The sequence below is a fragment of the Salmo salar genome, chromosome 09 (assembly GCF_965601325.2).
Source record: "Salmo salar chromosome 09, fSalSal1, whole genome shotgun sequence".
Taxonomy (NCBI): Eukaryota; Metazoa; Chordata; class Actinopteri; order Salmoniformes; family Salmonidae; genus Salmo; species Salmo salar.
In genome coordinates this window covers 17,891,949-17,917,902 of record NC_138299.1, presented here as the reverse complement: position 1 = coordinate 17,917,902, position 25,954 = coordinate 17,891,949, and the positions used below count along the sequence as shown (strand labels likewise).

At 42.1% G+C, this 25,954-nt stretch overlaps 1 protein-coding gene across 4 annotated transcripts in view; it reads left to right on the top strand.

The window, feature by feature from the left end:
* The first annotated feature begins 4,180 nt into the window (after positions 1 to 4,180).
* The window catches only part of LOC106610803 (centrosomal protein kizuna), a 37,371-nt gene continuing 15,597 nt past the window's right edge, over positions 4,181 to 25,954 (top strand). The window contains exons 1-14 of one of the 4 annotated variants that reach the window (XM_045723430.2): positions 4,184 to 4,399; positions 5,112 to 5,174; positions 6,639 to 6,801; positions 8,308 to 8,385; positions 10,172 to 10,781; positions 10,994 to 11,300; positions 14,546 to 14,665; positions 15,325 to 15,489; positions 16,772 to 16,922; positions 21,084 to 21,246; positions 21,764 to 21,826; positions 23,132 to 23,212; positions 23,482 to 23,551; positions 24,081 to 24,120. In XM_045723430.2, the coding sequence (XP_045579386.1) occupies positions 4,335 to 4,399; positions 5,112 to 5,174; positions 6,639 to 6,801; positions 8,308 to 8,385; positions 10,172 to 10,781; positions 10,994 to 11,300; positions 14,546 to 14,665; positions 15,325 to 15,489; positions 16,772 to 16,922; positions 21,084 to 21,246; positions 21,764 to 21,826; positions 23,132 to 23,212; positions 23,482 to 23,551; positions 24,081 to 24,120 (2,139 nt within the window). In that variant the 5' untranslated portion in view covers positions 4,184 to 4,334. Of the gene's footprint in view, positions 4,400 to 5,111; positions 5,175 to 6,638; positions 6,802 to 8,307; positions 8,386 to 10,171; positions 10,782 to 10,993; positions 11,301 to 14,545; positions 14,666 to 15,324; positions 15,490 to 16,771; positions 16,923 to 21,083; positions 21,247 to 21,763; positions 21,827 to 23,131; positions 23,453 to 23,481; positions 23,552 to 24,080; positions 24,121 to 25,954 lie in introns of those variants that run through there. The other 3 variants (XM_014210395.3, XM_014210394.3, XM_014210396.3) reach the window with 3 other exon arrangements.

Sequence of the window (25,954 nt, the reverse complement as noted above, 5' to 3'; positions counted from 1 at the left end):
CTTTCCCTAGTCATTTTAGTTTCTTTGAGTCTCCCTGATATTAATTGGGATCAGGGATATGAGATGCATGGGGCTTACCCTGCTTGTTGAAGCAGCCGTATCTTCTGTCCACGCATCTTCTGTCCACATCTACTGTCCATCTTCTGTCCACTTTTTTTGTGTCCACTCTGTCCGCATCTTCTGTCTACAGCCGCATCTTCTGTCCACTCAAGGCCTGCTATGTCAAGCCAGGCTACACTGTACATCACTTCGTATTTAAAAGGGAAGATTATCACAGAAAATTACTGAAATGATAGTAAAGAACATGAGTAGAATAATGCATTGTAGAAAATCTTGGCTTGAATAATGTGTCAATCCAAATATCCAATCGTTGCTGACCAATGCAAATCACTACATCAGCAGTAAAAAAAAATGTGTAAAAATGCCTCGATCTCTCCCTCTATTATTTTCCACGAGTCATGATGACAGTAGATTAGGTCAGGGATCATCAACGAGAGGCTATGTGTTCTATGGAATATAATGAACGACGTGGAAGGTGTGTTCCACGACGCGCTAGTGGAGTGGAACTGACCTTCCACGGAGTTGCATTATTATCCAGAGAACACATAGAGCCCGGAGTTGATTATTCATTTTATACTATGGCTATAATTTAACACATTTGCCACTACTAATGTGTTCATTTGCCGGTAGAAATATATTCAATATCCACTAAACAAGTAGCTAGCAAGATTACTATTGTCACGGGAGTCGCAGTGATTGGACCAAAATGCAGCAGGGATGTGAATGCTCATTTTCTTCTTTATTAAAAGAATGAACACTGAACAAAAAGAACGACGAAAACAGTCCTGTCAGGCACACAGCTAAACAAGAAACAACTACCCACAAAAACCATGAAAAAACACCCCTATTAAATAGGACCTTCAATTAGAGACAAGAGGAACAGCTGCCTCCAATTGAAGGTCAACCCAATAAACTACACATAGAAATAGAAAGACTAGAACGAACATAGAAATATACTAACATAGAACATTGCCCAACAAACCCCGAAACACATTAAACAAACACCCCCTGCCACGTCCTGACCAAACTACAATAACAAATAACCTCTTTACTGGTCAGGACGTGACAACTATATACAGTAGTTGCCGTGGTAACCAAACAAACAGACTTGCTCGTTAGGCTAACCAAACTATCAGTCCTAGCTTGCTATTATGAAAATCGAATTCAACAATACCAATACTGTTTTTAATTCGTCTTTTGCGTTCAAAAGCAACTCAAACAAAATATGTAAAAATGAGCTATAGTAATTTCATTTTACCGTGCAAATATACTACACCGGCTCTGACGGTCGTCGGATGTGGCAGGGCCTACAAACCATTACAGACTACAAAGGGAAGCACAGCCGAGAGCTGCCCAGTGACAAGAGCCTACCAGACGAGCTAAACTACTTCTGTGCTCGCTTCGAGACAAATAACACTGACACATGCATGGGAGCACCAACTGTTCCGGAAGACTGTGTGATCACGCTCTCCACAGACGATGTGAGTAAGACCTTTAAACAGGTCAACATTCACAAGGCCACAGGGCCAGACGGATTACCAGGACGTGTACTGGAGCATGCGCTGACCAACTGGCAAGTGTCTTCACTAAAATGTTCAACCTCTCCCTGTCCGAGTCTGTAATACCAACATGTTTTAAGCAGACCACCACAATCCCTGTGGATCGTAACCTGCCTAAACGACTACCAACCCGTAGCACTCACGTCTGTAGCCATGAAGTGCTTTGAAAGGCTGGTCATGGCTCACATCAACACCATCATCCCAGAAACCCTAGACTCACTCAAATTTGCATACCGCCCCAACAGATCCACAGATGATGCAATCTCCATTGCACTTCACACTGCCCTTTCCCACCTGGACAAAAGGAACACCTATGTGAGAATGCTGTTCATTGACTACAGCTCAGCGTTCAATACCATAGTGCCCTCAAAGCTCATCAATAAGCTAAGGACCCTGGGACTAAACACCTCCCTCTGCAACTGGATCCTGGACTTCCTGATGGGCCGCCCCCAGGTGGAAAGAGTAGGTAACAACACATCCGCCACGCTGATCCTCAACACAGGGGCCCCTCAGGGATGCGTGCTCTTGTACTCCCTGTTCACTCAGGACTGCACGGCCAGGCACAACTCCAACACCATCATTACATTTGCTGATGACACAACAGTGGTAGGCCTGATCACCGACAACGATGAGACAGCCTATAGGGAGGAAATCAGAGACCTGGCCGTGTTGTGGATGACACAAGTAATCAGAAGGTTACATACAGTTATGTTGTCATTAAAACTCATTTTTCAACCACTCCACAAATTTCTTGTCAACAAACTATAGTTTTGGCAAGTCGGTTAGGACATCTACTTTGTCCATGACACAAGTAATTTTTCAGATTATTTCACTTATAATTCACTGTATCACAATTCCAGTGGGTCAGAAGTTTACATACACTAAGTTGACAGTGCCTTTAAACAGCTTGGAAAATTCCAGAAAATGATGTCATGGCTTTAGAAGCTTCTGATAGTCTAATTGACATCAATTCAGTCAATTGGAGGTGTACCTGTGGATGTATTTCAAGGCCTACCTTCAAACTCAGTGCCTTTTTACTTGACATCATGGGAAAATCTAAAGAAATCAACCAAGACCTCAGAAAAAGAAAAAATGGTAGACCTCCACAAGTCTGGTTCATCCTTGGGAGCAATTTCCAAATGCATGAAGGTACCACGTTCATCTGTACAAACAATAGTACGCAAGTATAGACACCATGGGACCATGCAGCCGTCATACCGCTCAGGAAGGAGATGCGTTCTGTCTCCTAGAGATGAATGTACTTTGGTGCGAAAAGTGCAAATCAATCCCAGAACAACAGCAAAGTACTCTGTGAAGATGCTGGAGGAAACAGGTGCAAAAGTATCTATATTCACAGTAAACAGTAAAACGAGTCGCCATGAAAAAGCCAGACTATGGTTTGCAACTGCATATGGTGACAAAGATCATACTTTTTGGAGAAATGTCCTCCGGTCTGATGAAACAAAAATATAACTGTTTGGCCATTGTTATGTTTGGAGGGAAAGGGGGAGGCTTGCAAGCCGAAGGACACCATCCCAACCGTGAAGCACGGCAGCATCAGGTGGCAGCATCAGGTGGCAGCATCAGGAAGGAAAATTATGTGGATATATTGAAGCAACATCTCAAGACATCAGTCAGGAAGTTAAAGCTTGGTCGCAAATGGGTCTTTCAAATGGACAATTACCCCAAGCATACTTCCAAAGTTGTGGCAAAATGGCTTAAGGACAACAAAGTCAAGGTATTGGAGTGGCCATCACAAAGCCCTGACCTCAATCCCATAGAATATTTGTGGGCAAAACTGAAAAAGTGTGTGCGAGCAAGGTGGCCTACAAACCTGACTCAGTTACACCAGCTCTGTCAGGAGGAATGGGCCAAAATTCACCCAACTTATTGTGGGAAGCTTGTGGAAGGCTACTCAAAACGTTTGACCCAAGTTAAACAATTTAAAGGCAATGCTACCAAATACTAATTGAGTGTATGTAAACTTCTGACCCACTGGGAATGTGATGAAAGAAATAAAACTGAAATAAATTCTGTCTGCTATTATTCTGACATTTCACATTCTTAAAATAAAGTGGTGATCGTAACTGACCTAAGACAGGGATTTTTTACTAGGATTAAATGTCAGGAATTGTGAAAAACATAGTTTAAATGTATTTGTGTAAGGTGTATGGAAACTTCCGACTTCAACTGTACATACTACCTCAAATAACCGGTGCCCCCACACATTGACTCTGTATCGGTACCCCCATGTATATAGTCTCACTATTGTTATTTCACTGCTGCTCTTTAATTACTTGTTACTTTTGTCTCTTCTTCTCATCCGTATTTTGTTTAAACTGCATTGTTGGTTAGGGGCTCGCAAGTAAGCATTTCACTGTTGTATTCGGCGCATGTGACTAATACAATTTGATTTGATTATAGGGAAATGATGCCCGTTCTCCCTGTATGTATGCAATAATTATTTTGATTCCAAATGCATTTTTCATTTGCATGAGTGTACGGTTCATATACAGTCATTGGTACAGTCTGAAAGCTGATCCAAGACCAGCGCTAGGCGCAAATCACATCACTTCTCTACTTTCCGCTCCTGTTGTTTACAAGAGGGGATCTCTGGGAAGTGGTGCTCATGGCAACCAGCATAAACACTTTTCAGTAGCTACGTTTTCGCTGCTTGTACAAAACGGGGCGCAAAGGGCAAGGATCGTTGTTGTCATGGCGTTCTGTAAGGACCAATACTATGAAAGAATTGGATCCATTCAACAAAGCATGCACGAAAGGTAAGATTTTAACCCGTTTTCCTTTTGGCGCCAGGCCCCTTTGACACCACGAGTTTGAGTTGTGCACTCTCCCGACACTGCTGCTGCCTTTCACGCCATGTGTCACTGGATAAAGTGGCTAGCTAACTAACCATTAGCAACGGCTAACTAGCTAGCAAGATTGACACGCTAGCAAGCAACTATGCCTTGAAAAAGACGTGTAAGTAACCTCAATGTATTATTTTAACAATAACTATTGCATATTTTCGTTATGCTAGCTAACTTTAGCTAACCAACTTAGTAGGGGGTTTACACCAACAGCAAACTAACGACGTTAGCTAGCTTGATAGGGCTAGCTTAGCGTTAAATAGCTACTGTTACTCATGTCACTGTGTATGCAATACCGGTTTCATACGAACTGGTAAAACATGTCATTCTTACCAGAACTGCAGCAACGTTAGATAAGGCTACTAATCAGTAGTTTAATAATTAGCTAGTGACTGTAGCTAGCTAACTATGATAAAGTTGACGGTTACTGTACGTTTAGCTCCGTGCACGACCATCTGGACGTTTTTACTCACAGAACACCACTATTGTGGGCGTGCATGGGGCTGCTGAAGCTAGTATGTTATGGGGACACGTCTTTGTTTGTTGCCTATAACAGTTTTTATTCGTATGATGCAAAGATATTTTTTTTCTATGTAGCCAACATCTGTTTCATCTATTCCTGTAGGGAAAAGAGGAGACTTGAGTTGGAGAGGGAGTTGTTTGCTTACTGCAGATCTGACAAGAGAGGGTAAGTGGGTCCCAACAATTAACAATGTAGCTCGTTAGCTAGCAGTTTAGCTTTATGTGCATTGTTTATCAAACCCTTAATCATAATAACAGTTCACTCATTAGCTATCCAGTTATTACTTTTCATCCCAAATTGTTCTATTTCCTTTATGTGGGTACAGCACACGGTTTATTCCAGGGTAACGATGAGCAATAACCTGTGTAGGCATGACATTGTAGTGGTTATGTAAGTACAGACAGTTGGACTACATAGTACCACTGTTATTAGGCTATACTAGTATGCTAGTTATTTCACTGGTAGTCACTCAGGTATGAATTAGGCCTATATAATGTAAAGTGTTTTTTTATATACAAAAAAAATGTTTTATACTGTACACTGAAGTTCTAAACTGTTCAGCTACTAATGAGGAATGCCAGTGAAAACAAAACATAGAGATAGGCCTACTCTATAGTCCAGTGTTTCCCCTAGGATATTTTTCAGCAGCAGTGGCAAAGGTAGCGGGGGAATATTTTTTTGGGGGGTGGAACGACTGTCAGAAGGTCACTTCTGGTGACTTTTTAAAGGACATTCTACTCCAAAATGAATGAAAATGTAAGTATGTTGACACCATCTGAAATATAATTTTCCCTTTATTAACCTGTAGCCCAATTGATGCAGCATTGGTGCGGCAGGTAGCCTAGTGGTTAGAGCGTTGGACTAGTAACCGAAAGGTTGCAAGATCAAATCCCCGAGCTGACAAGGTAAAATCTGTCGTTCTGCCCCTGAACAAGGCAGTTAACCCACTGTTCTTGGTTAAGAATTTGTTCTTAACCAACTTGCCTAGTTAAATAAAGGTAAAATAAATAGTGGTGCTAGGTGATAAGAGGGGAAAAGAGACTAGAGTGCAAATTTAAATAAATGGGCTGAAGCATGGGGTTTCCCATCTGCATTTACCTAATTGAAAACCCCCAAAATACTCTGAATGCATCAAATGCTACAAATATACTGTACATTGTAACTTGTCACTCTGATCTTAAAGGCATGTCTTGGCAGAAATATTTAAAGCTGGAGTTCTTAATGATGAAATTGCCACGTCCGTTTGCGAAATTACAACAACAAAGACGTTACTGCAAACAACGAACACTGTTTTTTCCCTAAGACATAATTTTATGCTTGATAGAACAGCAGATGATGTACTGCAAATGTTCTTGTCACGCCGGGCGACGTCTGCATCGTAAGAAAAAACAATAGCAACGGCTGCGGTGGCGGATAGTGGCACTTTTTCCTCTACTGCACATTCCATCTTAAAAATAATAATATTTTAATTGGGGGGAGAGTGGCAGGGTGCCGCAGCTAAATTAATATAGGGGAAACACTGCCGTAGTAACCATTTCATTAGAATAATGTGTGGAAGAATAGTACTGCACATCTGGCTTTTATTTGCAAGAGTGTCCTTAAATAAATACATCTCTTTATTGCCTTAAGTTCTCAGATAAAGTGTGCCACACTCCGTGGTTATCTCAAGGAAATCCGTGAGAGAGAAAAACAAGCGAAAATTCGAAACTTTGAGCTCCTGAGAGATGTGGAGTGCATTGAAATGAGCATGAAGGAGCACTGTCCTGACCGTAACCCTCTGGATGAACACAAGGTAAGACTGGGACACTGCAGTGCCAGTGTCTCATCTGTTCAGTGTGTAGCCACAGCTGCAGAGTTGATATTAGGCATTGTGAATTTAAAAGGTTTATGATTCTCTGCAAACGGTACCACATTTTACATGATTGAGATGGAGAGCACATTTTATACTCTTTTTACATGATTCAGTAAAGATCACTGTACAGTAAACCTATGGTTGACGCTCATGCTCTATTGTCCCTTATGTACTGAAGAATAGTTCATGTGAGTGTGGGATCATGATTTACAAGGCCATTTCACAACACAAAAATGTTTTGGAATTTCAAAAATATGATGCACGCACTTCAATGATGTTCTTATTGTCAATTGCCTTAGTATCATGCTCTAATTGCCGTACACTGTAGGGATATTTACACTCATTTGCTTGATGTAACAATAGTAAACACTCGAACACTGCAGTTTATCACTGCAGGCAAATGAGCAAGAGAAAACAATGAACGAGTCAGATTATCGCTTAACTCAACAACAGTGCTCTACAGCTTAATATCAAATTAACAAAATTGGTTAATTATGACTCGCTAAATTAATTGCCCAATATTGAGACAGTGAAGTGCTCCAGAGGTTTATTTTCCCCCTCAAGCAGTTGCTTTGTTTATTTTTTAATGCTTTATGATTCATAAATGTTTGTAGTTGATTTTTAGAAATCATTTTCTGTTGTTACGTTGTTTCATTCATCTTCCCGTTACAAGTGTGCTATGGCTTAATTGTCAAGCAGTCAAACAACTGTGAAAAGGTACCTTTAATATTCAAGTGTAGATATTTTGTAGACTAAGTCACTATTTGTTTTTTGTTTAGATATTTCAGCCTAGTTCTCCAGTACAATACAGTACGACCACACACACATGCATACAAATGATGCTGACCGTAATCATAATCATTTGTGACTTCATTGTTGATATCAGTCGCTGTAGAATCAGTGCAAATAGATAACAAGTGTATTTAGTAATTTTGATAAACAAAAGTAGCTTTTTTTGTGTGCAATTGGTATTGTTTTGACGAAAAGGCCTGGGATGTTGGAGTTAATCCCAGTGCCCTTAACTGCACCATTAGACTGTTTAATTGGAGTTGGGATTAGGGCAGTCAGTCTGGCTACTCAGATGATTAAGAGTGTTGCAGGCACCATGGAGGACACTCACTGGGGAATACCCGTGGTGACTAACTCTCATGTTTGGACACTTTGGATTTCACCAGCTCCTGTCGTCTATGTTTGTAAATGTGTTTGCAGAACATGTTTAACGCGGTTTTATCACACTGAAGAAACATCCTATGTATACAATTACCAAGATAATGACATGTTCATTATGTAGATTTTTCTGATAAGGACAATGTCCAATGATGTATCCCTTTTTTTTTGACTCATTGAAAAACGGTACAATAGATCTAGAATTATAGATCACTTTGAAAAGGGACATTTGCTAAATTAATTGTGCTGTACTGTCTGTATTTTTCCTGAATTTCACAGGTTGAATGCTTGAATAGAATTTCCAGATTTATGGCAGCAAGGCAGAAGAAAGAAGAGACAAATCTTAAAATAGACAAGGTAATAATAATAATTAAGAGTCTCTTGAAATTACAAAAAAAAGTAAATTAGAAGATAGATGTAAGCCTAACCTTTGATTAGAATAAATGTACACATTTTTGAAAGAACATGCATGACTTGCAACTAAGCTACTGGTATGTTTCATTCTGGCTGTAGTAGTAGTCTACAATTTGTTAATGCAGGTTGCCCTATGTTTTGTACAGTTCATTTTATATAAGGGTCATTTATATGATAAAAAAGTTATACAGTCTAAAATAGTCTTTGGGAAATGCGTACCATGTATAATGCAATTCATATATTTTAGAATTCCAGAAGATTTGGGCAAAAATATTTGACTCGCATAGTATTCTCTTCTTATGGCAAATCTCTTTTTTTTTGTAAGGATAATGCCAATCTTAGCTCTATCAAACTGTGTTTTCAGCTTTGGAACAACAAAGAAAAGTAGACATTATGCAGAGCAAATCTGTAGAGCAGTATACATTTTAACTGTGTCTGTAATAATGCAGGTGTCTAATCCTGGCTGGTGCATCTGTACAAGCGATGTAGTTCAAGCCTATAGCTGCTTCTTCCTTCACTTAACGCAGTTAAAGCTCTTTTAGATGAAATGTCTAAGACATCTCATAATAACTTGGAGCATGCTGTCTAGAGCAGTCACTTGTGACTGTGTGCACAACTCCCCCCCCTCAGCTTGGCGATATTGTAATGAGCAAAATGGTACCGTCACTCCATTATGCATACAAGCCATTGCTGGCAGTGTGCATGTCCCTCAGGCTACAGCATTCATTAAGGGAAGCTTACCGGGCTGAAAGCTGGAGACAGATGATAACGGGATATGATTTTCATATTTAATACATTCCTTGGAAGAGCACGCGCGTGCCACAGATTGATAGAAGAATCAATTGCTACTTTAGTGAAACACTTTCTACTTTGCCCTGCAGCTACCGATGGAATCACTCAGCCAAGAAATTAACTTTTCCTATTTTTTACCTACTTTGTGGATCTGCTGGGCAGAGCTGCATGGTTTACAGTGAATGTTATTAAGCAGCTAACTGTTTGGTATTTAAGACTCTTATCAGAAAAGAAACAGAAGCCATACTTTTTGTTATTATGTTTGGAGGAAGGTTTTTTAGCTTTCTCTCCGACCCCCTTCGTGCCATAGCAGACATGAATCACAACTTGTACAGAGGATTGCTTATAAGATTAGAAGTTAAAACATTGATCGTGTAACATTCTTCTGAAAGAGGGTTTGGAAATAAATATGACCTTGACTCAAATAAACAGCGTTTTTAACAGAAAAAGTGATCCTTTTAAAACACTCCGCTGTTTGTTTTTGAAGAAAAAGCCCCTATAACCTAATTTGCAAGTGTTGCATTTTTAGGAGAAAAACATAATTATAGAAGCAGAAAATTGTAGGAGCAATATTATACCAACACCAACTTGAAATGTCTCTGCTGCTTGTGGCTGAAGGGTATCCTTGACCATTTCATGCTATTTTGCCAATCTTGTCTATGGTATGTCGTGTTATTATGGTTACATATGAATTGAAGTACCATTGTCTTTCGAATTTTCATTGCTCAAATTGGAATGTGGACTGTGACGAGATATTTTTGCTCTTGGGGATATTATTTGAGCATAATGATATGAATTAGCAGTCAATTTAACTGGAGTTACACAATACACCCCTAGAACTGATCTCCAAAATGCATTGCTTTTGATAAGCATTTTGCTATTTGACATTGAGTAACCGTGAATGGGTTACCTTTTTTTATTGTTTCCTGTTTTTCAGGGAGATTTGTTGAATTGCCATCCTCAGGGTGAGTCCCCCTTACCACAGGCCAGGGGTTTACGCCAACCATCTGTAATCTTCATGGGTCGCCAGACCTCCAGAAGTTCCGCGGCTGAAGATGCCACCACAAGTATACACTTACGACAAGCGGAGCGTCATTCGCCAGATCATCTCTCACATGCCTCGGAATGCCTGCAAAGTGGCCTTTTGAATGACTCCAAAGTTTCCAGAGAGGTCGTTGCCGAGAGCGGAGCGTCTTTATCAGTTGACATTTCAGGCTCAAACGATTCCCCCGACGGCTGTAATTTGTGTGACAAACATGAAAGGACGGCGGCAGTGGTTCCATCTGTTCGTACCTTAACAGCCAGCGCCGGCGTGCCTTTTAGAGGTGATGAACAACTGACTTCACCTCGAGTGACCTTGACGAGGCCTGAGAAGAATAGCCCATCGCCCAACACTATCAGCCATATGTGGGACAGGAATTCACCTGCAGAATACACTCGGGGTAGAGGGTCTGGTCATCAGGAGAGCATAAAAGAAGGTTTGGAGAGAGTTCTGCAAAGATCACCGCCTCAAACTGACTTGGGAAAAGAATCTCAAGATGTGCCAGGTTGGTGATCTTATTACTGAAAGATATTGCATGCCAGAAGATATACAGACTGTATGTTGTACGTTGTTTGACTGTACTAGCTAGTACTTTATTCCTTAGCAATTGGATTGAAACGTGTTCCTTTTAAGGAATTGCTGAAATGCCTATATTTTGACTTTATAATGCTACATATACACAGTGATTGAAATAGCCTGTTGTGTATGTGTTTTCAGAGAAGAGTGAAACCCTCAGTAGATCCAGTTCCAGTATGGAGCTGTCAGTGACCAGCAGTGGTAGTGACCTGTCTATCTCCCTGACTGAGTCTGACCTGGCTGAGCTACCAAAGGTGCCAGAGGGTGTAGTCCATGTAGACAGCCACACCAGGAGGACAGACAGCCCACCACAGAGGAGTGCTATTCCACCCAGCGAGAGGGAGCTCCGCAGCGCCAGTGTTCACAGTCAATCACTGGACACTCCAGAGCCTAGGAACAGACCAGAATCACGTAGCGAATCCACGTCTCCAGAAATCCCATTGAAAAGGTAGGAGTTCGTTATGTACTTTACATTTCGGTCTCAGTGAAGTGTTGCACTGCACTGGAAAGAGCTGTCTATTCATTTGGTGACATTCAATTAAGCCCTTATGTCAGCCATCATAACAAACACAGTTCTTTTTAATTTTGTAAACATTTTTTCTACATTTTCCTCTCAGCCTATCTGTTTAATTCAGTTTTATTGTTGAGTAAATTAAACATAGGGGCATGCTAAAGCAGCGAGGCTACAGCTCTACATGAGCATGTTCCAGAGTGGCCAAGCTGAACAGGGCTGCAGGATAACTAGGCTGTACTGGGGATTCTGCTCAAGACAGTTGAATTGAGCCACATCTGTAGCCGTCAGAGAGGATGGTGGGAGTCCCGCTCCACACGACCCACCGCACTCACTGCTTCTCAGCAGCAGCCGCTTTAGCCTCAGTGCACCTTATAGGGAGGGTTTAGGACCCGTGACAAACATTATTGCCATAATCCAAGATAATACTGTGACAGAGCAATTTTCTGCTTGGGAGACCTCAGGAAGTCTCAGTGGAGGAGGACATTTGTGGCTCCATTGAGTGTTCTGGAGGGTGGGCATGTGGACAGGCACTCACACTAAGAAATCCAGCGCTTGGTGTCCTCTGATTTTAAGGATTGCTTGTGATGGCTTGCACAGTGAAGGGAGTGACAATTTCTGTCCCTCAATCCAGATCTTTACTGTCCTCTGAAAAAAGTCAGATTGCAGGCTATAGACGTAGCTGTAATATGCATCTTTCCTCTATGTGTTACAATAATTCTCAGTATATGTGTTGGTAGACAAGTAACTGTTTGGGGGTGAAACTCAAAGGTATTTCTTAGAAGTAACTGTAGCTTGTCTGTGATTTAGATTTTGCAATGCATGGGTGAATATTCCTCAATGCATAGGCCTCACCTTCCAGTTGTACATGTGTATTGTACAAATGTTTTCCAAGGCCACAAAAATACCACTTTTTTTTTACAGTCCAAACTATTTTAACATTTGATCTGCTACACATTTTTTTTTTTTTGTTTGCTTGGTATCAGGGTTGAAGTTTGACATGGAATGAAAATAAAACAGACAAATTATTGTACTTAGAACCTGAACAATGAATGTTTTTGTTTAGGTGTTGTGTACTCTATTTAAATGTTCCACTGTGCCCTTTAGAGAAGCTGTAGAGTGGTTGGTTGTGGCGGTGATGGGGAGGGGAGAATCTGAGCTCTCCATTGTTAACATGGAGTCCTGTGTATGAGGGGGGGAAACAAAGCTTTGATCAGAGCAGCCTGTCTCCAGTGCCACGCGGCCTCACTCAACGTCAAGGTTAGAGTTTATATCGCTTTTCCCATTCAGCTCCCAGGCAGGAAAACAAGCGTTGGCAATTCATTCCATTATTCCATTATATTTCCCCCTGGTGTGACCTGGGTGAGGGAGTAGAGAACAGAAACCCTCTTGGGTTTTCTTTAGTGCTCATCGTAATGGCTGGAGTCTTTCACAGGGATGCAGTGTTTGTTTATTTAGGATCCCCATTAGCTTTTGCAGAAGCAGCAGCTATTCTTTCTTGGGTCCACACAAAACATGAAAACATGAAGTAAAAAAAAAAACACTGATACAGTGATAGTGAAATGCTTACCTGTAAGCTCTCTTTAGTGCAGTAAAATTATCTTAATATTAACAAATAAGTAATAAAAAGTAGTTTAAAAAAAAGAATGATGATGATGGAAATATGTACATAATTAGAAGATACTGTGTAATGTCTCTTGTGGTGACTGGGAATTACTTGTATTATGTTGTTGTTTAGACAACTACGTCATGGCTGTGTCAGCTGTGAGATGATTTTAGAAGACAAAACATGTGGAGGGTCTGTAGCTATATGAAGTGTCTGAGTACGAACCCCCTTAATCAAGGGCATTACTTAGAAATAGTTCCAAACGGACAAAGGCTGTCTGGATTGTACTGGTTAGTCTGAATTGACTGGTTATTGTGTACTCTCACATACAACCGTTTAATAGTCAGAATTATTGTACAGTGTTACTTGTTTTACCAGGTCTCTCCATTTGATACAACTATTAGTATTTTCCAGCATTTTCCCTTTTTTTTGTGTGTGTGAAAGAAATGCCCTGAAAGTGATCTGACACCAATCACTCATGTTGAGACCATTACATTTAGGAAATCATGTTGAAATGTCCACTGTACACAGTGTCAGTGTTATATCGCTCGCCAGAGGCTGACCCCCTTCCATCCCTACTAATAATACACTCCTGATGATGTCGAGACTCAGACACACACAGCAACACCAAACGTGTGGTATGAGACCTCGCGATGAAGCCCTCGCAACAATACGGAGAGGTTTGGTGCACACAACTAATTCCCTTTTTTGTAAAAAGATCCCTTTTTTGAAGAGCACTGACAAATAAAATGTAGAGAAAGTTGATGACGATTTCAAGGCCCACGCTGACGGGAGGGAAAAAGGCAGAGCTTTTACCCATGCTACTTCAGCTGCATTGAAGAGGACTTAGCGCAGATGGATGGTGCACTACATGTCATGGATATAATTCAAGCTGCCAGCTTAATCAGGATGTTACCAGGAAACAACCTGCAAAAGGGAAGGAGCAATTGTTTGCTGACCTCTAACCCCGGAGCCCATTATAGATTGTCATACATTGTTTTTGCCCCTTTTATGTTGGGGGGCTCAGGATCTTGGCTGGGGTTTCTGGGGAATTCAATGAGGGCCACCCAGAGCTTAATGCTCAAGAAAGAGATGGATTCCCCAAATCCACATGCGTTAGGCACCCATTTCTCATTTTACAGCCTCACATGGCCAGATTAAAGTGTAAATCTCTCACCAAAAGAAATCATCTTGGGTTTTTTCTTGTTGGGCTATGTTAGCTGTCCGAATATGGATGAAATTATTGTTTTTCTATCATCATTTCCAGGCCCCTGTTATATTGAAATGAGACAAGGACAGTTTTGTTCTATGCTCCTAATCCCTCAGTTTATTAGCTGTCTACCCAGTGCTGAGGCACTTTATTTTCCTGCCTGGTATTCACTCCGCATCAATTGACATTGAATTGAATGGTTGAAGGCCCATCTCTGACATTGGTTAACATGTCAATCAATACAAATGCTACCATTGTGCCTTGACCTCTTAAACACACACAGAGAGAGGAAAAATCTGTAAATACATATGGTTCAAATCCAGTCAGACATTTTGTTTCTGTGTCTTCATATATATGTTCTTTCAGGCTGTCCATGGAGGGATTCTTCCATCTACTGGAGAGCATCGAAGAACGATTCCACAGAGGAGAAAGAAATGTGTACTGCGTCTCGTCACTTGGCGATAGCAAACGCAATAAAGTGATCAGGTAAGCTCTTTCCGTATTTAGAAACGATATTGGTCTTTGTCTTGAGTTTGGCTGCAATTATTTTCATTATCAACCAGTGTTCATGGATCTGGGGAAAATGTATTAACCTGCCGCCAAGGGCTCTCACTTTAAATTAAGTGTCATCACTTGGCACCAACAATGCTCTTGCAGCACATCTTGGTTTCTAAGGGTTTTTCAAAGACACCGGATTGTCATAGTAACCGCACTTTGCTGCTGAATTATGGTCCTCCTGGCATTTGGGAGTCATTGAAATTCACTGGCTATGTGTCATTTGAAACGAAAGTCACCACTTTTCTAAATATATAAAATGTTTGTACAAGAGGATGAAGATACAAATGTTTTATTATCAATAAGTGTTTGCAATAGAATAGCAGGGAAGGAAATAACATTCCCAACTTCTTGCCTTTTTGCCAGAATGATCAGAACTACTGTCACCTAGTTGTCAGACAGTGAATTGTGTGTGTTGGTCTCCTGCTGTGGCCTTTGCCATGTGTTTGTGGCTTGTGTGTGTTGTGGCTCATCCCTAACATGGGGTGTACTGAGAGCAGCTGCTGTGCTCTATACTCCTGACCTGTGGGCTGCTGGGCTGAGCCCCGGGTTCCATGGCGATGGCTCACTCCGCTCTATATATTCGTCAGCCTTTGTAACGCCAGGGCAGGCTTGAATGGAGAGGACCTTGATGCATGTGGAGCAGTCGTCCTTCACCAGCTTCAGAGGTTGTCATGGACCATGTCAATGGGTTGCCTGTTACCCGAAGAGCTAGTTAGCTCCAACTGGTCCACCACCGAGCCCAGGAAAATAAGGTAAAGCTTCTTTGAACTCTGCACCAGATAAGTCTTTTTTTGTTTGTTGATGTCACTGTTTTGAAAATTGGATTTATCATTTGATGCATTTCTTTTCAATCGTATATAGAAGTGTGTGATAGGTGAGGTGGTTATAATGATCTTCAGGTTCATGCTGGTCAGTAATGTTATGACCCTTTGAAATTGAGCCTTCATGTACAGAATGTTTATTTTCTCCTTTGCGTCCTTTTCTTTTCTAGAGAGAATTATTAATTGCTTTTGATATTATTTTGGGATAATTACTTGATAATTATTTAAGACAGCATGTATGTGCTGTAAAAACCCAGGTAGAAAAATGCTTCAATTGGTCTTGTGTTGCTGCTTCAGGGTCCCTTAGTGTTATATTTGCTAAATATTCCATCAAGTCTGAGTGAGTCAAGACGGGAACATTTTCAACTCTGCTCCTGTAATAAATGTGAGCTATAATGGAGTCATTGAGCAGAGATATCAGTGCTCTAAAAGTGACTGAGTCCAATAGACAATCTCACCGTCCAAATGAAAAGTGAACCGATTCAAAGATGAATTCCACTTTTCAGACAAAGAGCAGATTAGTTCCTGTGCATTTTTCTTGAAGGTTTGATTGGAGTTCAGAGGAGAGGGGAAGCACATATTTAGAACAGGTTGAGATTGAATTGAATGTCCGTGAACACATCTCCATCCTCCACAAATGTAAAGGTCATTTGTGTTACCTCAAGCAGTAACTCTGTGTGTGAATGTCATGAGCAAATGAAATGCCCTATCTGTGACTGGTTTCTTTTGATAATGAGGAGCTCCATTTTGAACCATAGCTCCAAGCTGTGCTATGCCTGAATACCTCATTGTATTCAGGCAAAAAGAAAGTGTCTTGAGATACAGTATCTTTTATACCCTACTGTGGTCGCTTGACCTTTTCTCAGTATGTAGCCAACTTATGTGTCATTAGGTTAATTTCAATTCACAAATATAAAATAAGTCAACTTTGGTCAATATATCAAGATGTCAAACTACGGTACCTTTTCTTTAGGCGTACCATGTGTGTTTCTTTCCATATACAAATTTTGAGAACGTTTTTTTTCTTCTCACCGTTACATGCATGAATGACCCAACTCCATAATGGTTTATATTTGAAGTGTTTACACTATATAGATGGACAGTATAAGTATAAATGCATTCTCTCGCTGTAATGAAAGATGTTGAATCTTACTGTGGTAAGATACAAGCCTGTGATCCTCGCTCACGGTACTGCGTGTCCTCCACGCTGCAGCTCCCGTCTCCCCTCTGATGCTGCTCCTCTGTGGGATCGCTGGTTCAAGCACGCCCTTCTGCTGAAGGACAACCGTGTCCTCACCCCCGAGCACCTCGTCCAGCTGTTCACTCCACTGCTGCTGCCATACAACGCCTCCTATAGTGCCAAGGTATGCATCTCACAATACACTTCAAAGTACAGTACCTTTTCCTACAGTACAAACTCTGTCATGCACAGGAAGCACATGTCATACATTACAAGGATATACTTATTTTATTATTATTTAGAATTTTTTTTACCCGCTTTTTCTATTTTCGATCTTGTCTCATCACTGCAAACTCCCCAACGGGCTCGGGAGCCGAAGGTTGCGTCATGCGTTCTCCGAAACATGACTCGCCAAACCGCGCTTCTTAACACCCGCCCTCTTCACCTTGAAGCCAGCTGCACCAATGTGTCGGAGGAAACACCGTTCGCCTGACAATCGAGGTCAGCCTGCAGGTGCCCGGCCCGCCACAAGGAGTCGCTAGAGCGCGATGAGCCAAGTAAAGCCCCCCCGGCCAAACCCTCCCCTAACCCGGACAACGCTGGGCCAATTGTGCGTCGCCCAATGGGACACCCGATCACGTCCAGTTGTGACCCGGGTCTGTAGTTCTGCCTCTAGCACTACGATGCAGAGTGCCTTAGATTGCTGCGCCACTCAGGAGACCCGGATAAAACATCTGTACAGACATACAGTACTACACCTCAGAGAACAAGATGTCATAGCAAGGGATCTCATAAGTTAGTTGTCTTTTAAAGATAGTAACTAGCCATTGTGTGGACATTCGATGTTAAGAAGGCAATAGCACTTTGTGTGTGTGTGAAATGTAGTGCTTCCCGTTCATCAGATTGCTACACAGGGTGACCTTGACCAAAAGGAAACTGTGACCCATGCGCTAATCGCAAATAACAGGCTCAGCCCAGACTCCTTTCATCCTGTGGCTTATTGTCCTGAAAAACACAGGCCTTTAATTTGTTATTAGCTGAAGTATTGCTGTGGCCCAGGCCCACGTGAATGAGGCAGCCATTAGACCTTCTTCACAACAGAGGTGGGAGTCTTTGAAATTCCCTACTCATTGACCTTGCAGCAGAGCATGCCCAATTAAACCGGCCATGAAATGACACAGACTGTTCACCAGGCCCACAGAGGCTGAAAGATTGAGATAAGAGTAAGGTACCATCATTGCAACTCATCTTCCTTCCTGAATCCTCTGTTGCTTTCTTTGTTTGTGTGCTCACGGTTGTCATTGTAAATTTGACACATGTACAGTTGAAGTCGGAAGTTTACATATACCTGAGCCAAATATATTTAAACTCAGTTTTTCACAATTCCTGACATTTAGTCCTCGTAACAATTCCCTGTCTTAGGTCCGTTAGGATCACCACTTTATTTTAAGAATGTGAAATGTCAGAATATTGGTAGAGAGAATGATTTATTTATTTCATTACATTCCCAGTGGGTCAGAAGTTACATACACTCAATTAGTATTGCCTTTAAATTGTTTAACTTGGGTCAAACGTTTTGAGTAGCCTTCCACAAGCTTCCCACAATAAGTTGGGTGAATTTTGGCTCATTCCTCCTGACAGAGCTGGTGTAACTGAGTCAGGTTTGTAGGCCTCCTTGCTCGCACACGCTTTTTCAGTTCTGCCCACAAATTTTCTATAGGATTGAGGTCAGGGCTTTGTGATGGCCACTCCAATACCTTGACTTTGTTGTCCTTAAGCCATTTTGCCACAACTTTGGAAGTATGCTTGGGGTCATTGTCCATTTGGAAGACCCATTTGCGACCAAGCTTTAACTTCCTGACTGATGTCTTGAGATGTTGCTTCAATATATCCACATAATTTTCCTACCTCATGATGCCATCTATTTTGTGAAGTGCACCAGTCCCTCCTGCAGCAAGCACCCCCACATCAGGATGATGCCACCCCCGCGCTTCACGGTTGGGATGGTGTTCTTCGGCTTACAAACCTCCCCCGTTTTCCTCCAAACATAACGATGGTCATTATGGCCAAACAGTTCTATTTTTGTTTCATCAGACCAGAGGACATTTCTCCAAAAAGTATGATCTTTGTCCCCATGTGCAGTTGCAAACCGTAGTCTGGCTTTTGTATGGCAGTTTTGGAGCAGTGGCTTCTTCCTTGCTGAGAGGCCTTTCAGGTTATGTCGATTATAGGACTTGTTTTACTGTGGATATAGGTACTTTTGTATCTGTTTCCTCCAGCATCTTCACAAAGTACTTTGTTGTTGTTCTGGGATTGATTTGCACTTTTCGCACCAAAGTACGTTAATCTCTAGGAGACAGAACGCGTCTCCTTCCTGAGCGGTATGACGGCTGTTTTTTCTGAGGTCTTTTCTGATTTCTTTTGATTTTCCCATGATGTCAAGCAAAGCAGCACTGAGTTTGAAGGTAGGCCTTGAAATACATCCACAGGTACACCTCCAATTGACTCAAATGTTGTCAATTAGCCTATCAGAAGCTTCTAAAGCCATGACATCATTTTCTGGAATTTTCCAAGCTGTTTAAAGGCACAGTCAACTTAGTGTATGTAAACTTCTGACCCACTGGAATTGTGATACAGTGAATTATAAGTGAAATAATCTGTAAACAATTGTTGGACAAATTACTTGCGTCATGCACAAAGTAGATCTCCTAACCGACTTGCCAAAACTATAGTTTGTTAACAAGAAATTTGTGGAGTGGTTGAAAAACGAGTTTCAATGACTCCAACGTAAGTGCATGTAAACGTCTGACTGTAACTGTATCACAAATCAATGAGTAGGTCTGTACAGATTAATCTCTTAACATTTGATGGAGTAGGGAATATTTGTTTATTTCTTTCTTCTTTTTTGAAACTGATTTATATTCAATCTTATTTGTGTCCAATCTCCTGAAAAGGCTGCTAGCATTTTAGCTCTGGTTCTTGCGAGGCTGTAGAGGCTCTTAAAAATATGAACTGACAAAGAGAAGAGAGGTGCCGCAATCCTGATCACCATGTCCAAGCGCATCAGGAAGAGCCTGAGTGTAAACCTCTCTCTCTCTCTCTCATTATCTCTCTCTCTCTCTCTCTCTCTCTCGCCCTTCTCTCTTTCTTTCTCTCGCCCTCTCTCACCCTCTCTCTCGCCCTCTCTCTCTCGCCCCCTCTCTCTCTCTCTCTCTCTCTCTCTCCTGCCCCCTCTCTCTCTCTCTCTCTCTCTCTCGCCCCCTCTCACAAACCCACACAACAGCTTATTCTCCCTCATTCTCACACACGAGCCCAAACAGAATTTCCATTCACGTCTTGCCACACAGCCTTCACCACTCTGTGACCAACGGGAGCATGCATCTCGCATGCACACTCAGAGACCCTTTGAATATTGAAGGGCCAACCGTTGCATTCATTGATATTTCAATTGCAGTGGTTTGTGAGAGCGCTCTCCACTATGTGGTGCATTTTGAATATAGTTAAAAAGAGAAATATCACGAGGAGGGATCAGGACATTTTTGGATTGTGAGTGTTGAGTAGGAAGAAAAGATCAGATTGGGTGTTTGTTCTCCTCTCAGGATATGAAAGCCTGTACACGCTATCAGTCTCCCGATGACCTGCCGATCACAACTAATATTGTACAGGTTTGTCTGTTTCTAAATCCTCCTGATCTTCCCCTTCATATTAACGCTCATTAAAAGTTGTGAACAGCCGTCTGAGCCGAGAGGCAGGCTTTGAAGACAAGAGAGGGCCTATTGCTCAGATGATGATGATGATGATGATGGCTGGTTTGATACGGTGAATGGAATCACCGTGTCCATCTCCCTCCTCCTCACATGGAGCAGCTCTTCTTAATTGTGTGTGTCCTCGTCTACCGGGAGATAAGTTGAGAGGAAGGAAGAGAGCAGTTTGTCTCAATCCTCTCCGCCAAGTGGAGATAACTTAACGCATTTCACGTTAAAGCGAGTATGATTGCGTTCTTTAGGCACTTGTCTAATCTCATGGATGAGAGGAGTGTGTGTGTGAGTGTGTGTGTGAGTGTGTGTGTGAGTGTGTGTGTGTGTGTGTGTGTGTGTGTGTGTGTGTGTGTGTGTGTGTGTGTGGGAGGGAGGGAGAGTAGAAAGAGAGGGAGAGCATAATCTCTTTTGCTTAAACCAGAGAGAATTTCTAGTTATTTTCTTTGTCACAGTCAGGATGTGTGCAGTACTCTGTGCCACAGCCAGGCCTGGGTACATTACTTGTTTAGTCATTAGGAGTTCAATTTGACACTCCCTTCACAATGTGGGAGCAGTGAGAATGTGGTTTTAATTTGCCATGGTTGCAGGCCAAAGTGCTGCTGAGGACACTTCTGTCCCGGTCCAGTGAGGAGTGCCCCTCGGTGGAGAGTGAGTCGTCATCCTGTGGCCTTCCCTCGTTTCTCAACGACAGCGTTGCGGAGGTCCAACCAGCCAGACCTTCTCAGGAGCACCGCGCCGCAGGGATGCAAGGTCATTATCCCTCTGTCACCATTTCTGTCTGGCCAGTTGGTAGCTAATGTGCTACTCCTTTGTAGTGATGCATCACTCTCCGGTTATGATAATGAACTGTATAACCAGCCTCAAGACTAAAACTAACGAGGGAAGTTGTGATTATGACCCTGTCCAATGATGCATATGTTTTTAGACTATCATTTTTTCAATCAGAAGTAATTTGCACATACTGCAACTTAAGTTTACACAACATTTCAAACTGAGAAAAGTCAGTAATTGCCCAGTGAGACAGAGAGGTTGGGATGTGAGCGTTTTGTAGAATGGTGCCATTTCTGTTAAGTATGAGCAATCGCTGCACTGAAAGGAAACTTCCCCCATATGACAAAGAATCACAACACTTTCACCATAGGCCTCTTTCTGAATCCCTGGCAGCCTCAGTCTTCATAGGGCCTTCTATTCAGACAAAGGGAAACCCAGAGTCCCAGCCTAGCCTCCCCCTGTCTCTGAGCTCTGTGTGGGCCTCCCTTTCTTACAGGACTACAAAGTGGTGAAGAGGACAGCCAAGACGAGAGCCCCGTGGAAAGTATTCCTATTAAAGGTAAAAAGGCAGTACCGAGCCTTGCATTCAGAGTTCTTGTGTGCCGTTTGTTTTCCTCCCACAGCAGCCGATAATGGGCTCTTTTTAAATGGATGGCTGTGGTAGGATGATCAAGGTGAATCTGGGGTCAAAGTCCCACCTGAAGAGCTGTGCAGTTCCTCTAATTATACTGGAGAAACAGTGCATGTTTTCAGCCGGCCAGAGCAGAGGCGAGGCCAAATTGATCATTCGCACCCGCATAATGCAGCTGTTTAATTGTCAGGACACCGGGGTGTAGCCAAAGATCTGTCATTGGTTCTCATTATCTTATAAACAATGCTGTGCAGCAGCAGACTTGAAAAGACTGGATCTGAAAGCGGCCTGTGTACTAGTCCACAGCCAGAATCTCAGAAATGTAAAATGATTTCTTATTACACTAGGCAATGGGATTTCCTACTGGGCATTTCATGTGTGGAACACCCCCAAGGACGCAGGACCACAGAACTAGCCCAGTTTCAACTCTCAACTAATTAAAAGCAAAATATTGTTTTGAAAAGAAAAATTGCCAGTCCAGTTGCATGGCTGGAGCCACTGCTGGGCAACCGAAGGTAATGAGTTAATAATGTGTGGCTGTAAATGCTCAAAGTGACATGCACTTGTTAGTCCGAGCAAACGATTTGACAGACAAGACAACTACAATGGACAGATACTTAGATATATTTGGCATACAAATGTTCCATTGTTTCATCATTTCTGGAAGGCCAAACATACATTTGTTGCCCACAGAGTTCAAAGGATTCTTGCCTATGGATAGCATGCTTGGATGTGTAAACTCGACCCCTGGCCTGAACTTGGATTAAAACGACCAGATGTAACGCTTTTATGTTTCGATTTACCGTCGTGTGTTAGTGTCATCAACTTGAGACAATTGGCCATTTATGACATACAGCTAGCTGCTCTATAGATTATAAAGCCTGTGTAGTTCTCAAATATCAGACCTAATCCACTGTATATGGAAGTAGTTAGTGTTTTATTGAAAGAAAATCTCTCTCTTCCGAGTTGGGGTGCCTGCCAACCTGATACAGAGATAAGGTGGAGGGTGATTATGGTGTCGTGGAAACTGTTACTCCCCTTGGTGTGTGTATGCACACTGCTTAAATACACAGCTTAGCCGGCCCTGCGCTGTGTTTTGACCCACCGTTCATCAGAAGGCCCAAAGAGCCAGCCATCGGAGCGTGTTGTCTCATCAAACACACAGCCTCTGAAAGTTGGAAACCTGGGCCTTGAGTCAATATTTAACTCTGACATTTTGTGTTTTTGGAACAGAGACAAAAGCATATCAGCTGCTTAAACAGTCTGCCACACAGGCGAGGCAGCAGAGCTCTGGAGACGAGGAGGATCTGTCAGGTAAGGGGAGACGGCGTCTGCACCACCCCACCCCTCCAGCGAGCCACCGTGGCCTAATCATCAGTCAACACTGCCCATATGTCTCACTGTTCTATAAAGAATTGGCACAAGTGTTATATAAAGAATACCACCATGTGTACAAGTTTTATTTTGTCGGTCTTCTGTGCTTTTCCTCTTCGTCTATTTACCTACATGTCAATACACAACATATATTAACGTGTAATTAGATGCACGTCAAAATGTTTGATCTGTCTTGTTTGCTCTTTAAGGAATAAATGATGGCTATGAAGAGAATACTGGGAGGGTTGAGCGCTCCTCTCATCAAGACCCTTACCCTTGGTAAGGACATTGTTCTTCTTCACTCCCTTTATGGAAATAGGCCACCAGACACCAAAGTGAATGATGTCCATTTGCATGTAGCTCTCATAATTCCCTGTTAATTTCCATTAGATCAAGGGGGCGCCACCCATTAACTTGTGCATGAAAAGAAAAGGCCAGACTGTTATCAAGCCTAAAGCCTGCTCTCACTATTTATTGGGTTTTTGTTAAAGGAGACTAGCTATAAAACCAGACCTTTGCCAACTAAACTAGTTTGGAAAATTAAATCCGGCCCCAAATGGTTTGTACTATGTGTACAAACTGTGTTTCAACAAATAGAAAATCAGAAACAACTGTTTTGAGAAGAAGACTTACAAGGATGAGTTTAAAGACGACACATCCCTTCATTTCCAGAGCTTCCCCACGTCCTGAATTGCATTTAGGCTGCTCAAATCAAAGCGTTGAGTGGTAGGAAAAGAACGTCTGAATAGCTGCATGTTTTTCACGCATTTGAATATCAACACGACTTCATCAAAATCTGCAATTGTAGGTCCTCAGAGCGGCTCTTCACCGGGAGCCCATTTGGGAAGGTAATGGCTGGGTAAACGTTATGAGGAATAATCTTCTCTGATTTCATGTGATTACTGGGCACCACGCTGACACAAGGGCCCAAAGTGTGCGTCTCCCTGGCCAGGCCAGCGGGTCTCTCAGTCTACCTATTAGCAGAGGGAAGGGCATAATGGCCCAGTTCTATTGAGGCGCTACTGTCTGCCAGTGCCAGCCCAATGACTATACCTCTTTAATAAACATGAGCCAATTTCAGACTCCAGACCCTCTGATCGCTCTGTCTCCACTGTCATTAAGGAGCATGGGAAGGCGATAAAACGCGAGGAAATGGAGAGAATCACACCGCTCTGATTGGCTACTGTGGCCGTGTTGGTCCTGTGCATAAATTATTGAAATGAGACTAATGACTAGTTTTGCATGCTTGACACCTAATCTGGTCAGGGGAGGAGTGATCTGTTGTAGAGCGACAGCTAAGAGCGGTCACCATCGTACCTCTTTCCTGCTCCTCTGTGATTTCCCCACCCCCGGATGCTTCCGTTTTAAGCATTCCACTTACCACAGTCACTTCTTGCGCTTTATTGCTTCTACAAGTGGTCTGGAAACCCTGCACTTGAACAGAAGCATAACACTGCAGCATGCTCTGCCATGTCTTTCTCTCTCTCACTCTATCTTAATGTCTCTCTCCCCATCTCTTTCCCCCTTTCTCTTCCCCTTTCTCTATTCCTCTCTCTCACCCTGTCCTTATGTATTTTCCTCTCTTCCCCTCTACTTCATCCTTTTTTTAAATGATTTGCTTTATTTTGTCAGTGAGCTGATGAGTGACATCAAACGACTCTGTGGCTGGACTCAAAAAATGGCTTCCTCTCTGTTGTCTTAGACAATAATTATGATTTCCCAGTTAAGCCTAGACTACAGCTGAGGGATTGTAGTTTAAAGCAGAGGCTTTGGTGCAAAAAATGCATTTATAGGCCTTTGTGTGGCTCCTCATTATGTGTGGGCCCGATTCATTAAGTAATTGGTTTGCAGTTGTTTACATGAGTATTACGGTCCTCTATTCAGGAGCCTTTGAGAGATGCATTGTGCAAATGTTGCATGTTATGAATGCAGAATGAGAGGTGGGGGGGCAGTCCTATTTGCCAAACACTACACTCAGCTGAAAAGCAAGAGAAAAGCGCTGGGTGCTGCTTTGCATAGCAATGACTGCCTTTAATAAGCTTTACAGATTAAATACACGCAGTCGATACAAGATGCAAAGAAATACTCTTAACACATTTATATGTGCTCATTTCACTATTATGGCGTTGGAGAGAATCAAGGTCTTTCATATTCAGTATTTTTCTCTCTCCTCCACACAGTGTTTTTCAGAGAGTATAGAATGTGCTGTTTGTTGTATTGTAAATCATGGTCAGGCAGACTGAGCTGCAACAACAGTTTATTAAGGATTCATCCATTAGAAATCTTTTGCTGCCATTGTGAGTGGTAAAGCAAAATCACTTTGTGGTTGAGTGGGGATAAAAGGAATAATGCAAGGAGTGAGACTTAATAAGCAGCTGCACTCCATGTAAAGACTACTTGTTCCCCTTTGTCTGGGGGTGCATGCCACTGCTTCCTGTTGTGCAAGATTCATTGTGCTGTTTTTCTTTGTTTTACTGTAGGCATTTCAGATTTTCCTTTCTTGTTTTTGTATTTTCTTTGCTTTTTTTCCTTATTTTTTTTGGGCCTTGATCTAAGAAAAACTTCTCACACTGAAAAAGAAAACATAGGTGATCTCTCCAGTAATCAGTGAGTGATGTGTTTGTGATGCCTTCTTCCTGCTTGACAAAAACCTTGACTTGACAATTAGTGTGGAGCGTTCCC